Here is a 25,584-nt window from a genome sequence, read left to right on the forward strand (position 1 = left end):
ACACACACACACACACACACACACACACTCACACACTCACACACAGACACGAGGATTAATTTCCATTAAGCTTTCTCTTGTTTTCTCACTCTTCTATCTTTCTCTTAGATCAGTCAGAGGTCAGATTAGACCTACAGTCGCAGAACAACAATCTCTGTAATGATTTAAATCCAGACCTCTTTTTGAGTCATGGTATCAATTCTGGCTTTTCCTGGTCATTGTTTTAAACCCAGAGAATTGATCCTTCCATTGAACCAAAGGCTGCGTGCTCCTTATCTCTTTCTTTATTGTCTCATAACCTCATTGTTCACTTATCACATCGGGCTGCTATGTGGGTCAGTGATACTTACTTGAGCTGCCGGGTTGCCTTGGAGGCCACCTGATCTTCACACTGGACATTTGGGAAATAATATGCTTCTGCAACTGTAATTTGAGTGGAGTGTCCCCTGCAGCCTGTTACCAGTAACCCTGTAAGACTGCAGCATGCAGAATCTGAATCTACCTGCTCTCCTTTAACCTGCGGCCTACTTTCAGTGAGACCATCACAGATGGTGATATTTAAAAAAGAAAACGCACATTTTAGGGACTCAAGTTGTTTTTTTTCGTAATATGACAGAAGGTGTGTTAGCAGTGAACAGCTGAATATTTAAAGCTAGCTATATCCTCTGGTGTGGTGCGCACAAACTAATACCTGAAGAAATCTTTATTACTAGGCAAAGATCTGCATGATTTGCAGATTTTTAATTAGTTTTTCCATCAAATATGTACATATTTTAAGATGACTTCCGTTTAAAAAAGTGGGAGAGCAGAATGGTGGGGTCTTCAATGGTAGTGGTAAGATGCTGATAAGAGGAATGTTCCCCGTTGTCTCCACTGCTGAATCATCATAATCTGCAGAACCCTGCTGTTCAAAGCCCGGAATTCCACAAAATACCTGCCACACAGAAGCAGCAGCAAACAATGGGCATGACGGGGTACAGCGGAGGAAGAGCAGTATCAGTAGTAAAGAAATCTGAAATGTTTTCACACCCAGCTGTACTTTAGGAAACTGTGGAGGAGACGTGAATCACCCTCAGCGATGACGGGATGAACCTCACCCTCCGGAAAAAGAAAAAGCAAACAGCCGTTTACTCACGGAGCAGTGGCTGAAAACAGACGAGGTTTCAATAGGATGTTTGTTTCCCTCCTCGCTGACTGACTGGTTTTGTGGGGAGCTCTGTGCAGCTCAAGGTCATTAGGTTAGTTGTGCTGATGCTCTAGAGGTCAAGCGACACAAATTGATCGTGAAAGCAGTTAGCAAATTGTGTGACCAGGTGATTATTTGGAGGATTGATTATCTGTGGTCGTTTCTTTTATTTGTTGTTTAGAACAATCACCTGCCACTGATTTAGGATGTGGGACGACAAAAGCATAATTAAAAAAAAGAATGTCCATTACTCTTTCTTACTGATGATGCATCTTCCTTATCTAGCTTGTAGACATGAAAGGTCGTGCACTAGACCGGTGATGAAAAAGCACCTTTTACTTCGGCTTATTAGATTAATCTTCCTTTTGAAATATTAAAAGAGATTAAAGTCAAAGATATTCAACATCACATCACAGCAACTTCATAACAAGAAAAAACCAAGTGCTTGCAGAGAGTTTGATGAGAAGATTGGTACAAATCTCCTGTCTGTTCTCAAGATGTGAAGTTAGCAGGTGATTCGCTCAGTTTAACATTAAGACTGGAGGAGGAGAGGCTGCCTCGCTCCATGTTAAACAATTTGTCTACCAGCACTTCTACATGTTACAAGTTAAGATTGTATTTTGCTTTCTCAAACAGGAACATAAAAACTGTAGAGGTTTTAGTGTAACTCATTGAAGTCCCTGCTTTGACTGTTATTTTCTAGAAATCGATAAAGCAAGTCAACCTTGCAAAAACTTTATCTTGTCTTGTTTATGGTTTATATTAATGTGTGAGTCTTTGAGGTTTTGTAGTTTTTAATTTCAGATAACACCAGCTTTTTCAATTCCATACTCCATAAACTGATAACACTCCAGTTTCTTCAGAAGTAAATGATGTGTCACAACATCTTTTATTTTCAAAGTAGCTCCAAATACTTTTCATTTACACCTGACTCCTTGCCACTGATGTTTCTTTTACCGCTGATGCTCTGTAGAAAATTAGTCACCGTTGTGCGGCGGGTCAGTCTTCATCTAATTACAGGCTGCTGGAAACTGGATCTGTTAAGTGTCCACACATACAGTATGTGCACACACGGGTCTGTGCACACATCCTCGCGCTTGAGCTGAAGTTCACACACAAACACTCACACAGAAGCAGAAGGATGGTGTCATGTTCGGTCCCTGTGCAGCTGCAGTGTGTCTCTTGTGGATTGCTCTAGAGGGCAAGAGTTTCCCTAATTACAGTTTACATAGCAAGTGGGAAACAGGCCATATATATCTTAATGGTTTCACTCAAGCACAATCAAATCCAAGCAGACATTAAAAAAAGCTTCTTTCTTGTAAACCAGAGGTCACTAACAGGCGGACCGCGGCCCGGGTCCGGACCCAGAAGCCGTCCCGTACGGACCCGGACCTACAGCCAAAACAGAAGGTTATGATTTAAAACCTGACGGGGCGCTTCTATTTGTAATCAGTGCAGCTTCTGTAGTCTTTACGGTAGTGGTTTAGCGGATGAGGAAACGCACAGACCAATTGCATGCGAGTTAAGCCATCCCATGTGATACTACTCAGCCAATCAAGTCTGTGCATTCCAGGCGGTAAACATTACGACTCTACAGTGCAGACAGATGAGAGAGTTAGAGGCAAGTTACACATGAAAAGACGGTAGAAAGAAAAAGAAAGATAGAGATACAGGTAGAGAAAACAAAGGGAGAGAAACAGATGAGTGAGACTGAGAAAGGGAGAGAAGCAGATGAGTGAGACTGAGAAAGTTGAGAAACAGAGGAGTGAGACGGAGAAAGGGAGAGAAACAGAGGAGTGAGACGGAGAAAGTTGAGAAACAGAGGAGTGAGACGGAGAAAGGGAGAGAAACAGAGGAGTGAGACGGAGAAAGTTGAGAAACAGAGGAGTGAGACGGAGAAAGGGAGAGAAACAGAGGAGTGAGACGGAGAAAGTTGAGAAACAGAGGAGTGAGATGGAGAAAGGGAGAGAAACAGATGAGTGAGACGGAGAAAGGGAGAGAAACAGAGGAGTGAGACAGAGAAAGGGAGAGAAACAGAGGAGTGAGACGGAGAAAGGGAGAGAAACAGAGGAGTGAGATGGAGAAAGTTGAGAAACAGAGGAGTGAGACGGAGAAAGGGAGAGAAACAGAGGAGTGAGACGGAGAAAGTGGAGAAACAGGGGAGTGAGACGGAGAAAGGGAGCGAAACAGAGGAGTGAGATGGAGAAAGTTGAGAAACAGAGGAGTGAGACGGAGAAAGGGAGAGAAACAGAGGAGTGAGACGGAGAAAGGGAGAGAAACAGAGGAGTGAGGCGGAGAAAGTTGAGAAACAGAGGAGTGAGACGGAGAAAGGGAGAGAAACAGAGGAGTGAGACGGAGAAAGTTGAGAAACAGAGGAGTGAGACGGAGAAAGGGAGAGAAACAGAGGAGTGAGACGGAGAAAGTGGAGAAACAGGGGAGTGAGACGGAGAAAGGGAGCGAAACAGAGGAGTGAGACGGAGAAAGGGAGAGAAACAGAGGAGTGAGACGGAGAAAGTTGAGAAACAGAGGAGTGAGATGGAGAAAGGGAGAGAAACAGATGAGTGAGACAGAGAAAGGGAGAGAAACAGAGGAGTGAGACGGAGAAAGTTGAGAAACAGAGGAGTGAGACGGAGAAAGGGAGAGAAACAGAGGAGTGAGACGGAGAAAGTTGAGAAACAGAGGAGTGAGACGGAGAAAGGGAGAGAAACAGAGGAGTGAGACGGAGAAAGGGAGAGAAACAGGGGAGTGAGATGGAGAAAGGGAGCGAAACAGAGGAGTGAGATGGAGAAAGTTGAGAAACAGAGGAGTGAGACGGAGAAAGGGAGAGAAACAGAGGAGTGAGACGGAGAAAGGGAGAGAAACAGAGGAGTGAGACGGAGAAAGGGAGAGAAACAGATGAGTGAGACGGAGAAAGGGAGAGAAACAGAGGAGTGAGACGGAGAAAGGGAGAGAAACAGGAGTGAGACTGAGAAAGGGAGAGAAATAGATGAGTGAGACGGAGAAAGGGAGAGAAACAGATGAGTGAGACGGAGAAAGGGAGAGAAACAGAGGAGTGAGACGGAGAAAGGGAGAGAAACAGAGGAGTGAGACGGAGAAAGTTGAGAAACAGAGGAGTGAGATGGAGAAAGGGAGAGAAACAGAGGAGTGAGACGGAGAAAGGGAGAGAAACAGAGGAGTGAGACGGAGAAAGTTGAGAAACAGAGGAGTGAGATGGAGAAAGGGAGAGAAACAGAGGAGTGAGACGGAGAAAGTTGAGAAACAGAGGAGTGAGACGGAGAAAGTTCAGAAACAGGGGAGTGAGACGGAGAAAGGGAGAGAAACAGAGGAGTGAGACGGAGAAAGTTGAGAAACAGAGGAGTGAGACGGAGAAAGGGAGAGAAACAGAGGAGTGAGATGGAGAAAGGGAGAGAAACAGAGGAGTGAGACGGAGAAAGTTGAGAAACAGAGGAGTGAGACGGAGAAAGGGAGCGAAACAGAGGAGTGAGACGGAGAAAGTTGAGAAACAGAGGAGTGAGACGGAGAAAGGGAGAGAAACAGAGGAGTGAGGCGGAGAAAGGGAGAGAAACAGAGGAGTGAGACGGAGAAAGTTGAGAAACAGAGGAGTGAGATGGAGAAAGGGAGAGAAACAGATGAGTGAGACGGAGAAAGGGAGAGAAACAGAGGAGTGAGACGGAGAAAGTTGAGAAACAGAGGAGTGAGATGGAGAAAGGGAGAGAAACAGATGAGTGAGACGGAGAAAGGGAGAGAAACAGAGGAGTGAGACGGAGAAAGTTGAGAAACAGAGGAGTGAGACGGAGAAAGGGAGAGAAACAGAGGAGTGAGACGGAGAAAGTGGAGAAACAGGGGAGTGAGACGGAGAAAGGGAGAGAAACAGAGGAGTGAGACGGAGAAAGGGAGAGAAACAGAGGAGTGAGACGGAGAAAGGGAGAGAAACAGAGGAGTGAGACGGAGAAAGGGAGAGAAACAGATGAGTGAGACGGAGAAAGGGAGAGAAACGGATGAGTGAGACGGAGAAAGGGAGAGAAACGGAGGAGTGAGACGGAGAAAGGGAGAGAAACAGAGGAGTGAGACGGAGAAAGGGAGAGAAACAGACGAACAAAGTGGGGGAGTGGGATATAAGAGTGATTCTAAAACTGTTCAATTGTTAAGATGTGTTGAGATTTATTATCTGTAAAATTGGTTGAGACTTTTGAGTCAAGATGTGAAACAGAAAAAGGGAAATTCAAGCTTTTGCTCCCTTTATTTTATTTTTCTGAAGTTAAGCCCTTTATTTGAACATGCACAATTTTCACATTTTATTTATTTTCTCTTATTTTGAAATGCAGCCCTACTTTTATTTAGTTAATGAGAGAACATTATACATATCTGCAATCATACATATATGTTCAGTTTTATGTTACGCGACAATAAATATTGTCAAAGTTTTTGAATCGTACTGAATTCATTTGATTTGACAGTCAGGTATTTAGTACATGCAGATGTTGATACAACTACTAGGCTACTTAAATATATATCACACTAAATAGTTAGACATTATGATCTTCCGGACCTTTGCTTCAAGAAATTTTCTCTAACTGGACCTCTTTAAATTTTAGTTGAATACCCCTGCTGTAAACTAACAGGTCTGATAGTTCTCAAATTACTTGTGTGCTGACACATCACAATCTTGAATGCTGGACTCCCATAGTGCGCTTTCACACTTACCTTATTTGGTCCATGTACCTTCAAGCTTTTCAGTTTAGTCCGAACCAAAATAACAGGTGTGAGAGGTGCCTCAGACCACAGTCCAGAGCAATGTGCCAAAAGAGGTGGTCTTATTCTGGATCAACCTGAACCATGGTTCTGTTCATTTGCTGTATGAAAACACAATTTTTCAAGTTCCGATCAATTGCAGGAAATTCAGACAACGTAAAACAATAGAAAAAGAAAAAGAAGTGCAAGTCGTCCGATGATATAATGTTTGAAAGAAGAGAACATTCATTTCAAGCATTTGAATTAGTGTTGAATACTGCCCCAGAAGATGTTGATGCACATAAACCTGATGATACTACAATGGCAAAGAAATTAACAAAATGAACCGGATCATTCATTGTCTGCATTCAAATGGAAAGACTACTACCTGCCGAAATGACAACACTTGCACGTGATGTCACACACACACCCCTCTACAAACCAATCAATGTCAAGTAAAGGTAGATGCAGATGATCAGGATGCATGTATGTCATGTGAGCTCCCTATTTGCAATGTGAAACCAAAACTAACGAGATCACATGTAAACGAAGACATAAACCTTGGTTTAGACTTTTGTCTGCACATTCAGGTGTGAATATATATTATTAAACAATGGGGAAAAAAACAGAAAGTCCAAAAGTCTTAGTAGAAAAAGCTGAAGAACTTGTTTGTGATTGTTGATGGGCCCTGAGGAAATAAAAGCTGAAAGCTTAAGGTCAAAGAAACAATGATCTGGAGAGAATGTAAGAATCAAAGCGCAAAGATGATCAAAGCATCCACTGCCAAAGAATCTCTCCGAAACATGGAAATACAAGAGGAACTGTGTTAAAACTTAGAAAGCTTGAAGGATGCAGAAATAAAAAGAGGCCAATTGGGGATTCAAACTGAATATAGAACCATGGAAAGCAAGAATAACTCAAACTTTCAGAAAGGAGGCAGGTCCATGAACACGATAATGAAATGTTCCCAATGGTATAGAATAAAGACATTTTAAGTCACGAAAAAACGCTTCATCAAGGTAATCTCTTCTGTTTCTTGGATCAAAAATAACATAAACATGCAGGGTCACCTTGGAGACTCAGTTTTCATTCAGGTCAGATTTCAGTATGAATTCTGCTATCTGGAAAAAATAAAAAGAAAGGAAAGAATATTGCATAACAGCTTTTGATGCACTGGAAGGCAAGTGCAGAATATGAGCAGGATATTGCAAAGCCTTGATTTAACAAGTCAGACAAATCAGTGAAATAGTGACTAACACAAGTTAGTGAATTTGCAAATATTTAATAGATTTAAAGGATTATTCCTGTCTTGTCTTTACTGCAGTGTTAGATGTGAAAGTTGATTCCATCTGTCCACCTGTCCATTCAATATCAGGTATTGATGACTAGAACTAGAGGCAAACGAATCTGCTAAATCTGCAATATCCTTTGTTTAATCCCTATATAAACCAAGAAAAAAAAACATACTATACTCTTAATTACTTTTCACAACTCATTATATCTTCACCATTCAGGGGGACCATGGCTCAGGTGATAGAACTGTTCGGCCCCGGGTTGAGGATTCAATACATGAACCCAGGTTGTATCAGTAAGGACAACTGGAGTAAAAACCCTACACCACATCAAATATGCAGTTTGTGATCCACTGTGGCAACCTGTCATTGGAGCAGCAGAAAAACAAGCATAATGTCTCCACCATTTCATCCATTATCACAATAGACCTGCATGTTGACATCATTTCATCGTTAATCTGGGAAATATTTGTGCGCAAATATAAAAGAATTCCACTGCTGAGTTGCTATTTGTTTTGATGTTTCACAAACAGTTAGGTGTTGCTGATGACCATTCACATATTGAACCCCACCAACAGAGATATTATATCCTGCCATTAATAGCAAGACACTGAAACCCTCCCTGCAGAGGACTCTGGACAAATGTGCCCTTTAGAAAAGGTAGGAAAAAATTCACCTTTGACATGAGAGGGCAGTTGTTCAATAACGATCCCCAAGCCCAGGTGAAAATTGGAAAGAGCATTTTGATTGACCAGATAATTCAATCTTCCTGCCTGACGTTGACAGTTGATGAGAAATGTAATTTAGACAGTTCAATTGATGAGGAGAGGACTGGACCACTTGTCTAGTCTATTTTAACAGCACATTTAATACCACAAATGTTATTACCGTAAATATGATATCTCTGGGGGACTCTGGCTTCCTCCCACTATGCAAAGACATGTGGGTTAGGTTAACTGGAGACTCCAAATTGACTGTAGGTGTGAATGTGAGAACGGAGATTTGTTCTAAATGTTCGAGCTGTGATGAGCTGGCAATATTAGCTATGATTGGCTTCAGCCCCGCTGCAACCCTTGACCATTGATTCTCACCCTATCCTATCACACCTATGGGCAAATTAGAGTCATGCATGACTTTTGACATGCAGGGAAATGGAGAACATGCCAACTCCAGGGCTTGGTCGGCCGAGGGGTTCAACCTTTTTTGTTCTGAGGCCACAATGCTAACCACTACAATTAGAGTGCTGCCAACGCTGCATCATGTAGGATGGCTGGGTGGTGAGCCTGAAAGCTGAGGGTGAAGCCCAGATGGAGCATCATATAAATTCTGCAAGTTAATTTGGCTAAGCTAGATAGGTCGGAGATGTTGAGATTGGCATTTGATGTTAGCAATTTATCTATGAGTTTGATCTGATTATATTTATACCTGAATATAATATGTGTCTTCAGTGGTCATACTGAAATCCACTTGAAATCGGATAGCTCTGTCCAGCTTAGCCCAGTAAACCGCTTGCTATCCATGAAGCTGTGTCATTGAGTTTGCTTGCTATTTGATTGATCTCGTCTTCAGTCCATCCATTTGTCTTTAGAAACAGGAGTGAGAGTGTTAAATCAATGCTAGAAGAGGACCTTTACTGTGTTGCTCTATGGCTTTAAAGAAACACACAAGCTGCTTTAAGACATGCACTGAACTCTGCAGATCCTCCGTGTTTTCTCCAGAGGAGGTGCATGTGCGAACGCAGTAGTCTGAGTCTGAGGCTCCGCAGTTTCTGCAGACTTTCTGCGCCAGGCCTCCTAGTATAGAGTCCATAGAAATCCTGCCCTGTGGCTGCTGCACCCAGGTGCTCCACCTCACGCCTGAATAATGCAGAGGACTTGATGCTGTTGTGAACACTTCTGTGCAAAGAACCTCCCGCTGCATTGTGCATGTGGTAAAACTCTGTAGCCATTTCTTCGGATTTTACCTGCAGGTCATGTCTGAAATTCGCTTTTGTAACCGATGCTAGTTCACTAGACATGCTAAACTGTTTTAGGTTACTTTCGAGCAAAGAAAGACAAAGTCCTTACACTGTATCTCTTGTTTTTTGGAATTACAATCCTCTCTAGAAACTCATAAAATGTAGATTTTCTGTCATCAGAGCCTCAAGCAAGAATCCAACACCCGACATATATTTTATATTTTATCCTCAATATAACCTACATGGTGAATACTATTTATATTTACATACACGTGTATCTTTATTGAATTTCTTTCAGCAGTTTGTGTTTCATCTTTCTAAGCAGGTTTAGTTTTGTCTTTTCTGAAAACCTGCCTTGGAGAGATGTCACAGTTCCTGGAACCTTAGGCCTTTGTGTAGCTATGATTAACTGGCCTTGAGAGAGGGTGTTGCGATTTTCATTATGACACCATCCATACACATGCACTTCTATTCCTTCTCTGTATTTCTGGTTGGATTTATTTTGGGCTACAATATGAAAGGTCAGTCCACCCACTGAAATATTCACTCTCCTTCATGCTAAAACCAGCATTTATTTATTTGTTGCCTTTTATTTTCAAAATAATGTTCTTGACAAGACTGTAAACATTGTGTTCATGCCAACAACTTAACACATCTGTGTTGGAGCGAATTGTGTTTTGATTCCAAATGATATTACACACAATACAGCACAATGAAATGCATTTGTCAGATACAGTTGGTTAGTTTTGAAAACAAGAGACTAACAAAGAATTTCTTCTCAGGAATCATTGTCAGGTTTGTCGAACACAGCCTCGTACAAAACTGTCTTTTATTGGAAGCCCATCATGTTTTTTTGGCCATCAGTCTGTGAATTAAAATATTACCAAGCACATTTATTTTTTTTTATCTTGATTTATAGCATTGCCGACATTATCTGACAATAAAGAGCAACGCTTTACTCATCAGTTCCTCAGTACATGCTCTTTGATAAATAGATGTGTCTATTTCTGGTGTTCGGAAAAGCTATTTATTTGTTTTCTCCTGCCGCTGATGGAATTACTTGTTACATTTCCTTATTTTTTTGTCATATCTGTACTTAACATAAATTTCACCTGACAGCCTGTTGGAAACACTGCACTGTGGAAAAGTAATATCAAGATCCATTTGTCAAGGAAATGTGTTGCACTACTGAGCCTCCAATCTTTCCAGAGAATGGAGATTATTAATCAAAACCATGGAACAGTTCTTTTAGATCAAATTTCCATCAAGTCTTTTCCTCTGTTGTTGCTCATGACTTATGCTTCTCTAATGTCACCCTTGAACTATTTGACATTTTTTCCTGTGGTTGTCCAAATCCATCAACTCAAAAATACTGATTAATGATTTTAAGCCAAGCCCGTTTAGATTTTACAGAGATACAATAGTTTGTCATGGATGACCTGGTTGTGAACCCTACTTGGAAACATCAATTGATCGATCTAAATAAATGGATTGGAGTGGAGAAGTACTCAGATCCCTTAGTTTTGTAAAACTGTAGCACCACAATGTAGAAATATGTATAATGTATTCTAAAAAGTAGCTTTTAAATTATAATTATAGTAGCTTAAACAATACAACATGTCACTCTTAGATGAACCACATCAAAGTTGTCAATTTATTATTTCATTATGATTTGAATATGTGAAATCTGAATATTTGGAGCAGCATTTGCATTAATTTTGTGTCGTATTTCTGGACGCCTGGCGAATTTAAGTCCGATTGTCATTCTCCATTTGCTCTGTGTTGGTCTTCATTAAATCCCGGGGGAAAATCTGTCTCTTAAGCTGATAAATGCTCCACTGTGTTCACCGTCTAGCCACTAACAGTGGGTTTATAGACCAATTTCACTGAACACAACAGTTTGCCGTTGCTGAGAGCGATTCTATGAGCGCGGTGAGAGAGAACCAAAACAGTAAGGTTGCAGGTCGGCAAACCAAATCATTGAGCTTAAAGACGCTATAAAGTTGAACAGGAGAAGCTGGTGTTATTGTATTTGCGTCCATCACTACAAGCAATTACACATGATTTGATCCTTTGTTAACATACAATCATTGATTATAGTTGCTGTAAGTGCAGGTCTACAGTAAGGGCATTTGCAAGGTCCATGTCTTTGTTACATTGTTTACATTTGATAAAGTTGTTTTTTTTATTCAAATTGCAATGTAGGCGGCGCATTAAAGACTTTGGTATGGCATATGCTTCCTGTTGTCATCACCTACGTGGGATGCACCTAACATTAATTGGTATGTAGATAAGCGTGCATCAGATTTTTTTCGTAATGCTGTGTACAGTAAAAAAGGAGTCTTTCCGTTTGAATGGAGGAAATGACTGAACTGGTTCACTGAGTTTATTTTGTTGCCATTGTTGTGTCATTATGGTATAACTACCAGCAGAATGTCAGAGGCAAAGACTACAGGCAATCGCTTGAGCTGCTTGCGCTTCCTTTCTTCTTCTGTTGTTAAATGCTGTCTCAACTTCCTTCAATTGGTCAGATTTCCAAACAATCCCAAAACAATTTCAGCTATGGTTTAATTTAATCTGGACGGAGACCATCTCTCTTGTTCTGATTATATTTTGGTCCGTACCATGGTATGAGGCACCTTTTATACCCGTTATTTTGGTTCAGACTAAACTGAAAACTCAGAAGATCCGAACCGAACAAGGCTTGTGTGAAAGCGCCCTCAATGATCTCAGTGATACACACCAACACTACTCTTTATGATTATTAAATGCTGATTAGTGACTGCAATAACTAATCAATCTCTGCAAAAACCATCTGAGCCTGGTTGTATGTTTCAAAACGTTTTTATTACAAGACCAAAGTAATCACCAAACATGAATATTAGTATATCGATTTAATGTTACCTGACCTGAAGCTTGCAGCAAGTGAGCACCAAAAGCCAGAGTTCCTGCTGCACTGTCATCCTTATTCCTGACACACACACACACACACACACACACACACACACACACACACACACACACACACACACACACACACACACACACACACACATGCACACAGGCACACAGGCATGCACGCGCACACACAGATATCCACTGCTGTGTCAGTTGACAGGACTTGCAACTTGATTCCTCGGTTTCAGCAGGCAACAAAGTGCTAGCCGCTACCCACCTACCTGCCACTGATAAAACATGGCTGAGATCCCCGTGTCGCCACAGGTCAGCACTCACAGAGACAGCACAGCAGCAAGGATTCAGTTACACCAGCTCTACTCACCGTCCACTCCCACATCCGATGCTACTTCAAATGATAACACGCTGTACGTGGAGAAAGAGGCCCCTGCTTATTTTTCGAGGGAATTCTCCAAGAATTGTTCCCCCATCCCTTCAGACATTTAATTTGGTCCTTGGCTGCAGGAACCAATGAATTATTCATATCCAACACAGTTTCATTAAAAATACAATATACATTTTGACCTGCTGTCTTTGCCGTATATTTGGAGGTGTTACATTGACTTTTAAAACAACACGTTGTTTTCTCTGACATTGACGTAGGAGTACATGGTAGTGGACATGCTTGGTACCTTCTGTCTCCAGAGACCAGTTTTAGTTATTCTGTCTCCAGGTAAGTAAGAGAAACATTAACTGGGTTTACTGTTTATGTCTAAAAATAGATGGAGGCTTATGAGACAGTTATCTACCACAATGCATAAGAACTTCATTACAAGCCTGTGATTGTTTACTTGGCTGCTGAGTGCAAATGCATTTTATGTCTCCCCTTTCAAGACCAATGAACAATTTGGTCATTATATAATCTAAAGCAACGCAATCAGGAAATGTTGTGTTGTTTGTGATTGAATCAGAACTTGATAGCAATTATCTGATCATTATGGGCACCAGAGGAGGAAGGATGTAATTTGATTGTCAACCTCACACATCCTCACACTGCATGCTCGGGTTTGACGGTACCTGATACAGCAATGGCATCAGCAGCAGCGTTCTTGTGGGACTGGATGGCAATTAACAGCAGGGAAATATTTAAATGTTGTGCATGCAGCATATGCAGCAGTTTTATCAGCATTGTCAAGCAATCACTTGTCTGAATGGAGTTTGGAGGACATGATAAGTGGAGGTTCCAGAAACCTCTCTATACATCTCTGGAGGATGAGCATAGACGTGTGTGTGTGGTTTGGAGTCTGTGTGAAGTTCTGCAGCAGCTGTACAGCTGAGGTCCAGCACTCAAACTGCAGGCTCTGTTATGAAAAGGAGGACAACATTGAAAAACCTGCATCGCTCACCTCATCTCAGAAACTGAGCCGGGGGACACAAGTCTGACTCTTAAACTTTGTGCTTGCACAGATTTGTTTATACAGAACTTTACTATCATACATCATTCACACACAGACATCAGGGACATCGAGGGTTCAGTGTTATGCCCCAGGACAATTGAAGCAGAAGCTTTTCGAGGGACCTTGGGGGCCCTACATCAAACCAGACCCCCCCCCCCGATGGGTGAATAACCTGCTCCTGACACACAATGACTACATTCAGCCCTGTTTTCTGTTGAACTATTGGATTCGGATAGAGAGCCAACTTCCACTGTTAATGCTAAGTGTCATAATTTCCATTTCAGGTCAGTGAATGGATATTCTTGAAATCCCATGCTGGGAAGAACTCATATGGTATTAAGGATTAAGGTATATTAGCATGGTACCCCCACCCATCCCAGTATGTGGTATAATAAGTCATAATCTGATAAACCATCTCATTAGTTATTGTATTTACTGAACAAGTATTTTAACGCATATGTAAGTAAATTTCAAGTCGAATTATATAACATGACAGTGCGAAGTAATCACAATATCTAAAGAAAACAGATGATAAATGTCAAGCTGACATGAACTACTTTGAACTACTACATGAATTACTTTAACAATTTAAAGATCTGTGAAGACACTGCAGTATTTAGACTTCAGTCATTGGTTAGTTTAAAAGTCCATCCAAATGTAAGTCTTCAACTTTTTGATTTAAATTCCTTCTCAGGGTGATAGCTGCTCTTTGCAGGCACTACACAGCACAGTGAGCGGGTGGACTGTTGTGGGAGGAGGTAAGTATTGATGTTAGCTGAGTCATTTTGGCAGAAGCAGATGTCGCTTATTAGAGGCACCAGTGGGATTAGTCTCTCTTGTCATTGTCAACAGTTTTCTTACAAGCAGTAGCATAACTCATTCACAGAGCACTTTCACACAAGACTTCACCAATCAGCATTATTAGTTAAAGCCAAATTAGTTCACAACATTATCTGAAGTGGAGAAAAATCTTTTGCAATGAAAGAAAAATAAATGTTTTTACAGATTGAAACTAGACAAGACCTTACATAATCAACATGTGCTGACTTTAAAATTTCTTTTTTGTTCATTTGTGTTGCCCTCTAATGCTTCACTAGTGTTCACAAGCGTGAAGCAGATGCAGTTTACATAGACAGAAAACATCCTTGGCCTTTAACCGTATATATTTTTTACCTGGGGTGCTGTTTTTTTGTGTTAACTATTTAAATTTGCAAGAACAGCAATGACAGCCTATAGTGTACTGATGCAGTGGCTGAGAAGGAAATTGCATGTGTTGCTCTTACACTCAGTGGTAACATATTGTTTACCTCTGTTTTAATATCTGAATTAAGAATAAACATTCACAGCCCATTGACTTTTTGAATTAGAAGGCAACACATGGAAACACATGGTAGGTTTTCCATCTCTACATCTGATCTTCATTTAGTGCCATAATTTTTATGCTTTATAATAACATTATATCAAATGATCCTTTATGTGACCATGTGAAAGGAGTCACTTTGTGAACCTTCAGAGACTTAAGATCCAAATTTGCTGCTCAGCTTTCACAAGGTTTGTGGTGATTGGCTGTGCTGTTTTTCAATTAGCTGTCCATCGATACATTAAGCTGCAAGAGAACCATACATATCCCTCGAGACAGCTGGGAGAGACCCAGAAGGGCAAAGTGAGTTAATATTGGACACAAATGTGCAAGATGGCCAGAAACACGATTCCAGATCAATACTTATGTCATTCAATGTCTGCTAGATGTGAAAATAAGCAACTGTTTTAGAACCAAATTCAATAGATCAAAAATTTTGTAGAACAGCAGATAATCAAGTTAAGCAAGATTTATGTCTCCTCTCTGCAGGTCTCTTCTTCATGCACCCGGAATAGAAATTGCAAAGAGAACCTGAATGAGTGAAGGTGGCTGAAGCTAATTCAAAAATTCATTACAATTTGTTCACTAAAATTAATATCACAGGCAAAATACCAATTCATTAACTGCAGCTGCATATAATCACTCTGCAAACAGCCATATAGCTACGAAGTCAATTTGCTCTCTGCAAGCAGCAGAGCAACTTTCAGTTTGGTCTCTTCAAAGCAAAGACTCAGTCTCCGACTCATAAATCATCTGTCTATCAACACATGGGGAAATCAAACTACGTGGAGACAATGACTCAAGCAGGTCTGGTTTGGAGTATTAGCCTTTATGGAAATGAATCGTCCTGCTTCATGGCAGTAATTGCTCTCACATTTGTTTCTGTCTCATTTCAGGAACGCACCGTCATGTTTGCGTGCAGTGAATCTGAAGTGTCAGGTTGTTTCCTTTGACAGGATGGCTCATACCTGTTTTGGAGAAACACATGATAGTCGGGGTGATCTTTTCCTGGAAGTCCTCCAGGATACAGCCAAGTGCGGACATCCTTTCTTGGTTTATGTTTCATAAGCTGCTTTCAGATATGCAATGAAGACCGGACATTTTCCTTAAACTTTTCCAAAGCAGCTGAATGTGAGAACACAAATTTCTGAGTCAGTCGATAGGTCATTTTCCTTAACCTTTTCTGCCAGCCCCCAAAATGTCTGGAAAATTTCAGAGTGAGCCCATGTGACAATACAGCAGGACAGGATCACAGCGGGAGTGGTGTGCTGAAGACGTTTCTGACACACAACGGACGCAAAACTGAAAGAAACTAATAGAATACAAATATCTCAGGGTGCAAAAGAGTTTCCATACACATAGAAGACACAGACAACGATGACAACTTGGAAAGACTGCTGTGGTTGTGTCTGACCCTGACAATCTCCTGCTGCATTCTTCAATTTCTGGAGTTTCTGTCAAAAAACAGCTCTAGTGGTATTATGTCGAAATATTTCATTGTCCTGAATCCTGTGCTTCACAAAGCCACATTTTATTTATTTATTTCAGAAACATGAATCACTGATTCAAAACAAAGCTTATCACACAGGGAGTTTTCAGATCACATCAGGACATGAGAGACATAACAAGTTCAAACAGAATAGACGACAATCTAATTATCAGAGCCATAACCCTGTCATATAAACTGTAATGTCCTGCAGAGCTGCAGGCTACTGTCTGATAGATGATAGTGAGAAAATGCTGAGGAATGCTGAGTCACAGAGCAAGAGATCCGCTTCTGATTGATTTATAACCACCGGAAGTGTTTAAGTGGGTGACCTGCAGCTCCCTTTGCTTACAGGTATTCAGACTGGCTGCTTGATTGCCTTCTCTGCAGATTGTATTGGTCAACAAGGAGCATTTTACAGCTCATACAGTGAATGTTTTCATCCTCCCCATTAAACTATATAACTCCTGGCTCATTGCCTCCGCTCTCATATTGAGTTGGGGCAGGTAATTTACCCACTAGTCCTTGTGATGAAACAATTCACTGAAAAGCTATTGAGGCCTGGACACACGATTTTCAACCTTGGCTTTATCCATCATTAACTGTATGATTACTTGTAGTTTTGTATTACAGAGAGGAGTAGAACAGAATATTAGAAAAATGAAATCTAATGGAAACAGAAACCATTCTGTGATAGATTCAGAAGCATTTTGTTTTATTGATTAAGAAAAACTGAACAACTGAGATGTTTTATTTCCGTATCTTTTGTAATGATGACGCGGTTTCACATAACTTCCTGCTGAGGATCTCATAATTACAAATCTATGAGATCTGTATCTAATGTGTCTGAAAATGTCACGTGGTTATTATGAGAAGAGGATCTGACAGTTTTCAGTGTTATCTGATCAGTTGATCAGAGTGCAGGAGCATCTTCATGCAGATCAGAATATTCTGTACAACTTGAATATTAATAATAGTGGGATCTTTTTTTCATGTTGCCAGACCACAGTCCTCCACATGTGAACAGATCAGCTTAATGTATCACTATTAAATCCATTAGAAATTAAACTTTAACTTAAAATTTGATTACAGAATAGTTAAGGTTGTAGAGAAAACTAAGATCATAAAGTCCTCTGGCCTCAAACTAATGCTGTTTTCGAACATGAACTCTGGAGAATGTCTGCACGACTTTCTCTGGGCTTTGCCCTTCACCTAGAAGAATGCAGCAGGAGATTCTCCGCTCGGAGGCTGTCACGGCAAGAAAGAAATCTCCAGAGTGTTCAGGTCAGGGGTGGTGCAGCAAGCCGAGGTTCCGCTGTGGAGATCATTTGTTTTTGTTGACAGTGCATCAACACTGGTACTGCTTTATCATCCTGAGATATTTGTTTTGTTTAGCTTTTTCAGTTTTGCGTCTGTCACGTGTTAGAAACATCATCGACACACCCACTCGCTCACAGTGGATCCTCCAGATAATCTCCTGCTGCATTCTCACATGGGTTCTTTGGAGTTTAAACATTATACATTATACATTATATAGACATTTGCATTCTTACAAACAGGCCCTCCAGAGAATGTCAGGAGATCAGCAAATTAATGAAAAATAAGCTAGAGACTGAAATGTTGATGGCTGCTATAATCAATCGTTTCTTTTATCATAATGATTTTTGCAGATTGTGCATATATTATTAGTGTTACACCAGATTTAATGAATGGGCAGAGATGATCATATAAGAAAACTTATCTCAAATTCTGAAGTATTGGCTTCAAAAGTTGCAGCGATATCACATTTTCAGGCTCAAGTTTCTATGTCAGTTATATTCAAATGATGATTATTTCTTGCTCCTTAATGGCACCCTGCATTTTTAAATAACTTTCAGTGACAAGAAGAGAGAATGTGAGAAAGGGGCTGTAACGAAGAAAAAAAACATTGTCTTAATGCATCCGTACATCTTATGTGATCAGAACAGAGCAGGAGGTTTTGCTCCACCTGTCCGAGAGCTTGCTCCTGCCACTGACTGGACGAACATACACAGAGGACCTGTGGCCTCTTGGGGAAAGGACACCGTCTTTCTCTCCATTCAAGGTCGCTGAAAGTAACTCAAAACCACAGACTGCGTCAGAGATGGGAAGCGGATGCGATGGCAGCGAGAGGAGAAAGGAGGAGTTTCAAAGAGCGACATCTTCAAAGCCGAGCTGTTCTTATACACATACACAACAATGGTTTGGTGATCTGAATGAACCCTCTCCTTTAATAATGCAGGGCCACAGACCAGAGCCTGGGAAGAGAAAGTTTCTTTTATCATGAGAATAAAACATGCAATCATTAAAATTTAGGCGGAATTGAAAGAGTTGAGGTGCAAAGTGGAACACTGGAGTGTATAGGTGTCTGGAGATGGGAGAGGAAGAGAGGTGGCGAGATACTAATATTGCCGAGGTTACTCCCAGGTCCAGTCTCTGAAGAAACGAGTCAAGTCTTTTCTTTACAATAATTAGGGGGCTCATTTACTCAACAGTCATGCAGCTACGATGAGGTCAAAGTGGTGTCACTCACTGTGTTCAACCTGCTCCTCTGAGGGGTGGAGGAAACTCGAAGCTAAACTGCCTCACCACTTTACCTTTGATGACTGAGATCATTGAAGATAAAAAGGGAGGGAAGCCTGCTGAGAATTGAAGAGAGGAGATGGAGAAATGGCTCTCTGTGTGTGTGTGTGTGTGTGTGTGTGTGTGTGTGTGTGTGTGTGTGTGTGTGTGTGTGTGTGTGTGTGTGTGTGTGTGTGTGTGTGTGTGTGTGTGTGTGTGTGTGTGTGTGTGTGTGTGGGGGTGTGTGTGTGTGTGGGTGGGTGGGTGGGTGTGTGTGTGTGCAGTATGAGAGAGTAAAGAGACAGTGAATAGAGATTCAGAACAAATATCCAGTAAGAGTAGAGCATAGATGTGTTTTAACGTTTGTGTGCATGCATGTGTGTGTGTGTGTGTGTGTGTGTGTGTGTGTGTGTGTGTGTGTGTGTGTGTGTGTGTGTGTGTGTGTGTGTGTGTGTGTGTGTGTGTGTGTATGTGTGTGTGTGTTCATGTGCGTGCGTGCAGGACTAGAGAGAGTGATTTTGATGAATGCGTCCTGACGGATGGTGTAACACCCCTAAGCCTGCCCCCACTGCCTCTCCAGCTCTCCTGTCATGGCTGAATATCGAGGTCAAACCACCTTTCATATCTGTTCCACGCCACAAGGACACAACCAGAAAGCAAGTAAACACCTCATCCCCTCACAATGCTGCTGTTCCACTCATTTCATATGTGATCATTAAAAATATCCCTCAGTGCATATTGATACGTTTTAAAGATGCAGAAAATTTCAAATGAACCAGAAGATTTTGAGTGGGATGATTCCAGTTTCTGACTGCAGAAGTTGCCGTCTTAGGAATTTAATATTATGACCTTCATATTCAATTCAACCCTCCACGTAAGGTCAACCTTCTTTTTTTGTATTATTCAGTGTCAAACTGCATCAATCCTTGTCTGATATAAAAAACCATTGCACTGGTGGTGTCTGTGAGTTTAATCACAGTGTGACTTGTTGTCATTGAGAGATCACCTACAAATAGTCACTGTCTGATCCCTCCCTCCCCTCCTGCCCCGTCCTGTCCATCTTTCATCCCAATGGAGGATCACTGATCATCAACTGGATGGAGGTGGTAGATGAACTTAGTGAAGCACAGCCACAGGGCCTTAGTGAACACAGGCTCGTCTTCATGTCATGTAATCTAATTCCCTTTTTATTTTATTTTTGATTGTCTTAATTTCAGGAAAATATGTCAAGAGAAGAGGAACAGCGGTGTCGTTTAGAGTTACAGCCAATTACATGTGTCCATTTTATTTTCCTCATTAAATTTCAATGTCTGACATTTGTAATAAGTTGTTTTTTTACTTCTTTTTAAACATTTTTAATAAAGTCAGCCTCAACTACTAAAACTCGTGAATAAACTTTGTATCTTTGGACAGTAGAATCTAAGTATATTTACTACAGTATAGTAAAATATTTGAGGAACATGTACTTTACTTAAGTATTACTGCTTTGTCACTCTACTGCACTTTTAACCCCAACACTAAATTAAAAACAATAGTTAGAAGTGACTTAGCAAATTTTACCTAAAACTTGTCACAACTGTACAAAATATGATGCTGTGTATAGACTATTCTCAGTGTATAAAGTGGTTAAAATTAATACTCTTTCACTAAGCTATAAGATAACAATTCTGTGTATACGTTAATGCTTTGGTTGAAATATTCTTTTAACTTTAATCATGCATTTGGAATGTTGGTCTACATTTCAAAGGCAAACACTTAACTTTTACTCTACTATATTTAACAGCAAGAATTCAACAGATAAACATTTTACATTTAAAAAAATTGCTTTCCCAACAAAAAACAACAAATAGATTTAGAATTACAGTATAATTAAAGTAACTTAAAAACTCAACACTACAACAGTAAATACTAAAGTAAAATACTGCTTATGCATTGATGCTGTTGAAAGCAAGACTTACTCGTAATGGACGATTGTTACATTGTTGTATTGGTACATTTACTTGAGTAAAGGCTCTGGTTACTCCTCCCACTACATATGTCAGTAAAGTGACAGTGAACACAACATCAGGCGTCACATGGGTTAACTTGAAAACCAGGATTCAGAGAAGGAACACATCAAGTTTAAAAAATGCAAATTGAGTTATCTTGTGGAGGATTAATTATCTTGTTTTTCATGCTGTACTGGAACATATTGTAGCAACTGGCTTCCTTATGGTCGGCAGACATAATGTAGATCGCTGTGGCGTCTGAGATAAATGAGACCTCTCTTGTATCAGTTTACCAAATCCATTTCACTTATCTTGTGATGACAATCTTTTTTATTAAATTAAAACTGTCAGCAAGCATCAATAATAAAGTTCATTTTAGGGAAATGGCCAGACTGGGATACATAGGCTGAGTCACATTAAATTGATATTTCTTTATCTTTGTTCACACGTAAAAAGCTACTTATTTTGTGTGCTAACCCAGATGTGCCAACACCTATGTAAGAGAGGAACAGTGAAGTGGTTTTGTTTTGTGGTTGACAGAAAAGCTGAATGGACAGATGCTGTTGGCAGTTCAACAGAATGTGGTTACTCAGGTATTGTGTGTTAGGGCAGGGCAATATGATCAGAGGCCAAGAAAAGACAATGTCATGAAAAACAGAGCTGCCTCCTTAGGCTGTGTTTGCTCTTTTTTATCACTCTACAGCTTTCTGAACCTCTGAATGACGGTCACATTGTATTGAAGGGACTTAGAGGAGCAGCAGCTTATAATTATGATATTCACCACATGATATCCCTTAGTTTGAGTCTGGGGACCTCTGTTACACGTCATCCATCACTGTCTCTCTGTGCCAATATTTCCTGTCACTCTCTACCGTCAGTCTGTCCAAAGGTGGCAAACAGCTGAAAGGGAGATCTATAAACAAAACAAAAAAACAGAACAAGTCCAAGGTGGACATGCCACGATGGCCAAGTTAACGCTGAGACGCAAAGTGAAACTCGAGCTGAAAAATCCTACAACCCTGCAAAGTTTCATGTCACCTTCAGGAAGATACCAGAGCACACTGTTCCTCTCAGTATGACAGCATTTTATTTGACAAATGATGACACACTTCACTGTTTAAAGGACAGTTTACATTCAGATCAGGTCATCTGTACAGTACAAAGATAAGAGAGAGGTGGGAGAGGTGATGTATGACATCCAGTTGTGTTGGCCCAGCGGCCTCACGTGTGTGTGGGCTTTCTATAGCAACCATTCCTCTAGCTGACAACTCGCTGCAACCTTATTGTGTCCGAGTTATTGATTTGCTCCTCGACATCTTTGGTCATTTTGCCTGTCTTTTGTTTCTCGGCTGCGGTTGCGAAAGCAGAAGCGCTCGGTAATTTTGGCCTTGATAACAAATGAAAATTACAGAAAAGAGAAAAAAGCTTTTTAAAACGACTTTGCTCATTCCGGTGAAAATTATTTGTTTTGCATTAATGGTATAAACAGACTCACTTTTCATCACTTTTCACAGCATTATATTTTAGACCTTTACATCATGTTTTGCTCCATTAAAATCTCCTGCCATCGGAGCCTGGGTCAGACTGCATAAACGTCCACGTGGTGCAGAGCAGGTGTGCTAGAGGAGTCACTGGGGGTGGGTGCAGTGGGTAAACACTGTAATACTGCATTTGGCATCATGTAACTTATAAGCTCCAATACGACACATTCCACTCATGTCTCCAAAGTCGTCTTTGAATAAGCTATAAGGCGCTGAAATGACTGCATTTGAGTAGAACTATCTGGATTGAACTGTCTGTAAGGCTGCCCTCACTTTTCATACTCAGTGGAAAGGCGGCACTGGATACACATGAGGTTTGTTAAGCAGCAAAAGGTTTTCCTTTGTGAATCCTCAGTGAGTCTTTACAAACACTTCCCCTCCATGTGGATAAACATGAGACGTGGACGCTCCGAGTCAAGCCTTCCAGTAAACAACAGCTTCAACAACACTGAACCTTTGAACTAATGAACACAGACTTCACTTGCCATGTAAATAAACACCTACACATTACTTTTTTTCAGAACAGGACAACAACATCACATCTCATATTTGACAAAAAGCCGAGGCCGGGGCGGGCTGCAGAGACACTCTGCTCAATTGTCCATGACCGGGTCACTATAGACTCCCCCACCAGTTGCAAAGGGCCACTGCTCAGGAGCTCAGAGGACCCTGACCCACGTGGGCCCCCTGTGGAGAGGAGCTTCTGGGGCAAAGGGGCTGAATGAACGATATGGCATTATTATCAATACATCCAATTACGCACGGGGAGACATAGAAAGTAGGAGTCAGTGTAATCCATTAGGTGTGAATGGTGACATCCTGTCCAAACTGATGTCTGCCTCGCAGTCTTCCAGGTCACAGACCGAGTCGGTGGCGTTGTCGTTGTTGTGAGAAAACTGTGAAATCCTGTCGAAGGTCTCTTCGTGCTCAATACATTCAACCACGTTGGGGATCATGTTGACGTAGGCGTTGGCGATTTCCTTGTGGATGAGGGTATCTTGGTTATATGAGACCAGCTCGTTACTAATGTTTACCGTTTCCACCGGCGTGTTGGAGCAGAAATTGCGGCAGCCCAGGAGGCTGGCGAAGGCCTTCCTGAACTCGGCGTTGAAGGCGTAGATGATGGGGTTGAGGGAGGAATTGGTCCAGCCGAACCACACGAATACGTCGAAAGTCGTCTCGCTGACGCACGGCAGACCCGCGTCCCGGTCTGTGGCTGGCCTGTCGCAGAACGGGACCATGCAGTTTAGGACGAAGAAAGGTAACCAGCAACACACAAAGACACCCATAATCACCGACAGAGTTTTGAACACTTTGGTTTCCCGTTTGATCGACGTTTTCAAGGTGTTGTGGTGTTGGCACTCTATTCTGTTGGTCCTGCAACTTTGCGCGTGTTCTGCTGCTCTCTCCAGGGAGGCTATTCTCCTAATTTGGATCTGTGCAATCCGGTATATGCGGGTGTAAGTCACAATCATAATCGCCACGGGAATATAGAAACTTATCAAAGAGGAGGATATAGCGTACTCTCTGCTCAGGCTGGAGTCGCAGTTTTCCTCCATCGGCCAACTCGTGGAAGAGTTGTGCGCCCCAGCCATGTCGTCAGCTCTGGCTTTGTGCCAGTTTAACTGGACCGGTATGAATGAAATGAGCACAGACAACGTCCAAGTGATGCTTATCATAACAAAGGCAACTCGCTGGGTCATTTTCCTCTCGTAGCGGAAGGGGCTTGAGATGGCCCAGTATCTATCCACGCTGATAATGCAGAGGTTGAGGATGGAGGCGGTGGAGCACATAATGTCAAAAGCGACCCAGACGTTACAGAAAGTGCCGAAGGGCCAGTAACCCGCCACCTCTGCCACAGCTTTCCATGGCATCACCAGGATGGCCACGAATAAATCCGATAGAGCCAGGGAGACGATGAAAATGTTGGTGACTTTTGTCCGAAGGTGCCGAAAGCGCAGCACCGCGGAGCAAACCATTATATTCCCCAGGAGGGTCCATAGGATGAGAAGGGACAGCAGACAGCCCGTCACCGTGCGCACCACCATATCCTTCTTCCCTTCGCTTGTTGCCTCTGTTTCGGTGCTGTTCCACATAATCTCTCCTTGGGGTGCCGGCGCAGAGTCAATACCCTGCACCGATGAGAGGTACTTGGCTGGGTTCTCCATTTGGCTTTTCAAGTACAACTGCAGCCCATTGCTCCGTGCGCGGGGACAGGTGCAGTTATCAGCCACTCACTGCATAGTCCCCATTGACCCGCTCGGCTGCAAGCCTGATGAGAAGTGCGGAACAGACGGAGGGAGAGGAGAGAGCGCGTTAAAACTGAGCCGAGCGACGTGCCAGGTGCGCTGAGGGGCTGAAGCGCAGCAGGCAGTGGCGAGCGCATGTTGCAGCCTGGCCGGTCCAGATGTCTGTCCTACAGGCTGCTTCAGTGGATCCCTTAGTCCGAGAGACCCTGAGCGCTGTGTGGATGAGGAGGGAGTCCTCACAGCCTGACGCACACTAACCTGACCAGGGCTGGGCGCATACTCCATCACATCTCCTCTGTGCGTGTCGTTGCGCACAACAGTGCGCTGTTCTATAGGAGTGTGAGGAAACCCTCAACATTTTTTGAGGGTTTTCGTCGGAAGAAAATTGTCTAATTGTGTAGGCCAATTAAAACTGTGTGATTACAAAGTCAAATTCGAGAGGTTTCTCTTATTGTGTATAATCTATCCTCTGGTGCGCACTGTCTATGTTTGGCATCACATAATGCCGCAGTCCTGGAAGTGACAAATAATAGTGCTGGATTTCATTTTGTGAGGATTACATATATACACACACGCAAGATATCAATAAACGATCACTGTTTTAGTTTGATGTATTTACTGCATTTTAGGTTTTAAACGTATCGAGCCGTACATACATTTATTGTAAATAGAAATGAGCCCCGCAGACAGAAAACAGCAGACAGCCTGGAGCATTGGATTTCTATCTATCTATCTATCTATCTATCTATCTATCTATCTATCTATCTATCTATCTATCTATATCTATATATATATATATCCATCCATCCATCCATCCATCCATCTATCTATATGTCTATCTATCTATCTACCTTAAACCTCC

The 25,584-nt window shown here is 41.7% G+C and overlaps 1 protein-coding gene across 1 annotated transcript; it reads right to left on the reverse strand.

The window, feature by feature from the left end:
* Positions 1–21,347: 21,347 nt before the first annotated feature.
* drd5a (dopamine receptor D5a) lies at positions 21,348–25,066 on the reverse strand. Its single transcript, XM_034586472.1, has one exon. It carries the CDS (start codon positions 24,639–24,641, stop codon positions 23,259–23,261), a length of 1,383 nt encoding a protein of 460 aa, XP_034442363.1. The 5' UTR covers positions 24,642–25,066; the 3' UTR covers positions 21,348–23,258.
* Positions 25,067–25,584: the final 518 nt, after the last annotated feature.

This window comes from Hippoglossus hippoglossus, chromosome 5 (assembly GCF_009819705.1).
Source record: "Hippoglossus hippoglossus isolate fHipHip1 chromosome 5, fHipHip1.pri, whole genome shotgun sequence".
Classification (NCBI taxonomy): Eukaryota; Metazoa; Chordata; class Actinopteri; order Pleuronectiformes; family Pleuronectidae; genus Hippoglossus; species Hippoglossus hippoglossus.

Excerpts from the sequence above, each read along its gene's own strand:
- drd5a (XM_034586472.1), bottom strand. The coding sequence starts at position 24,641 with ATGGAGAACCCAGCCAAGTACCTCTCATCGGTGCAGGGTATTGACTCT.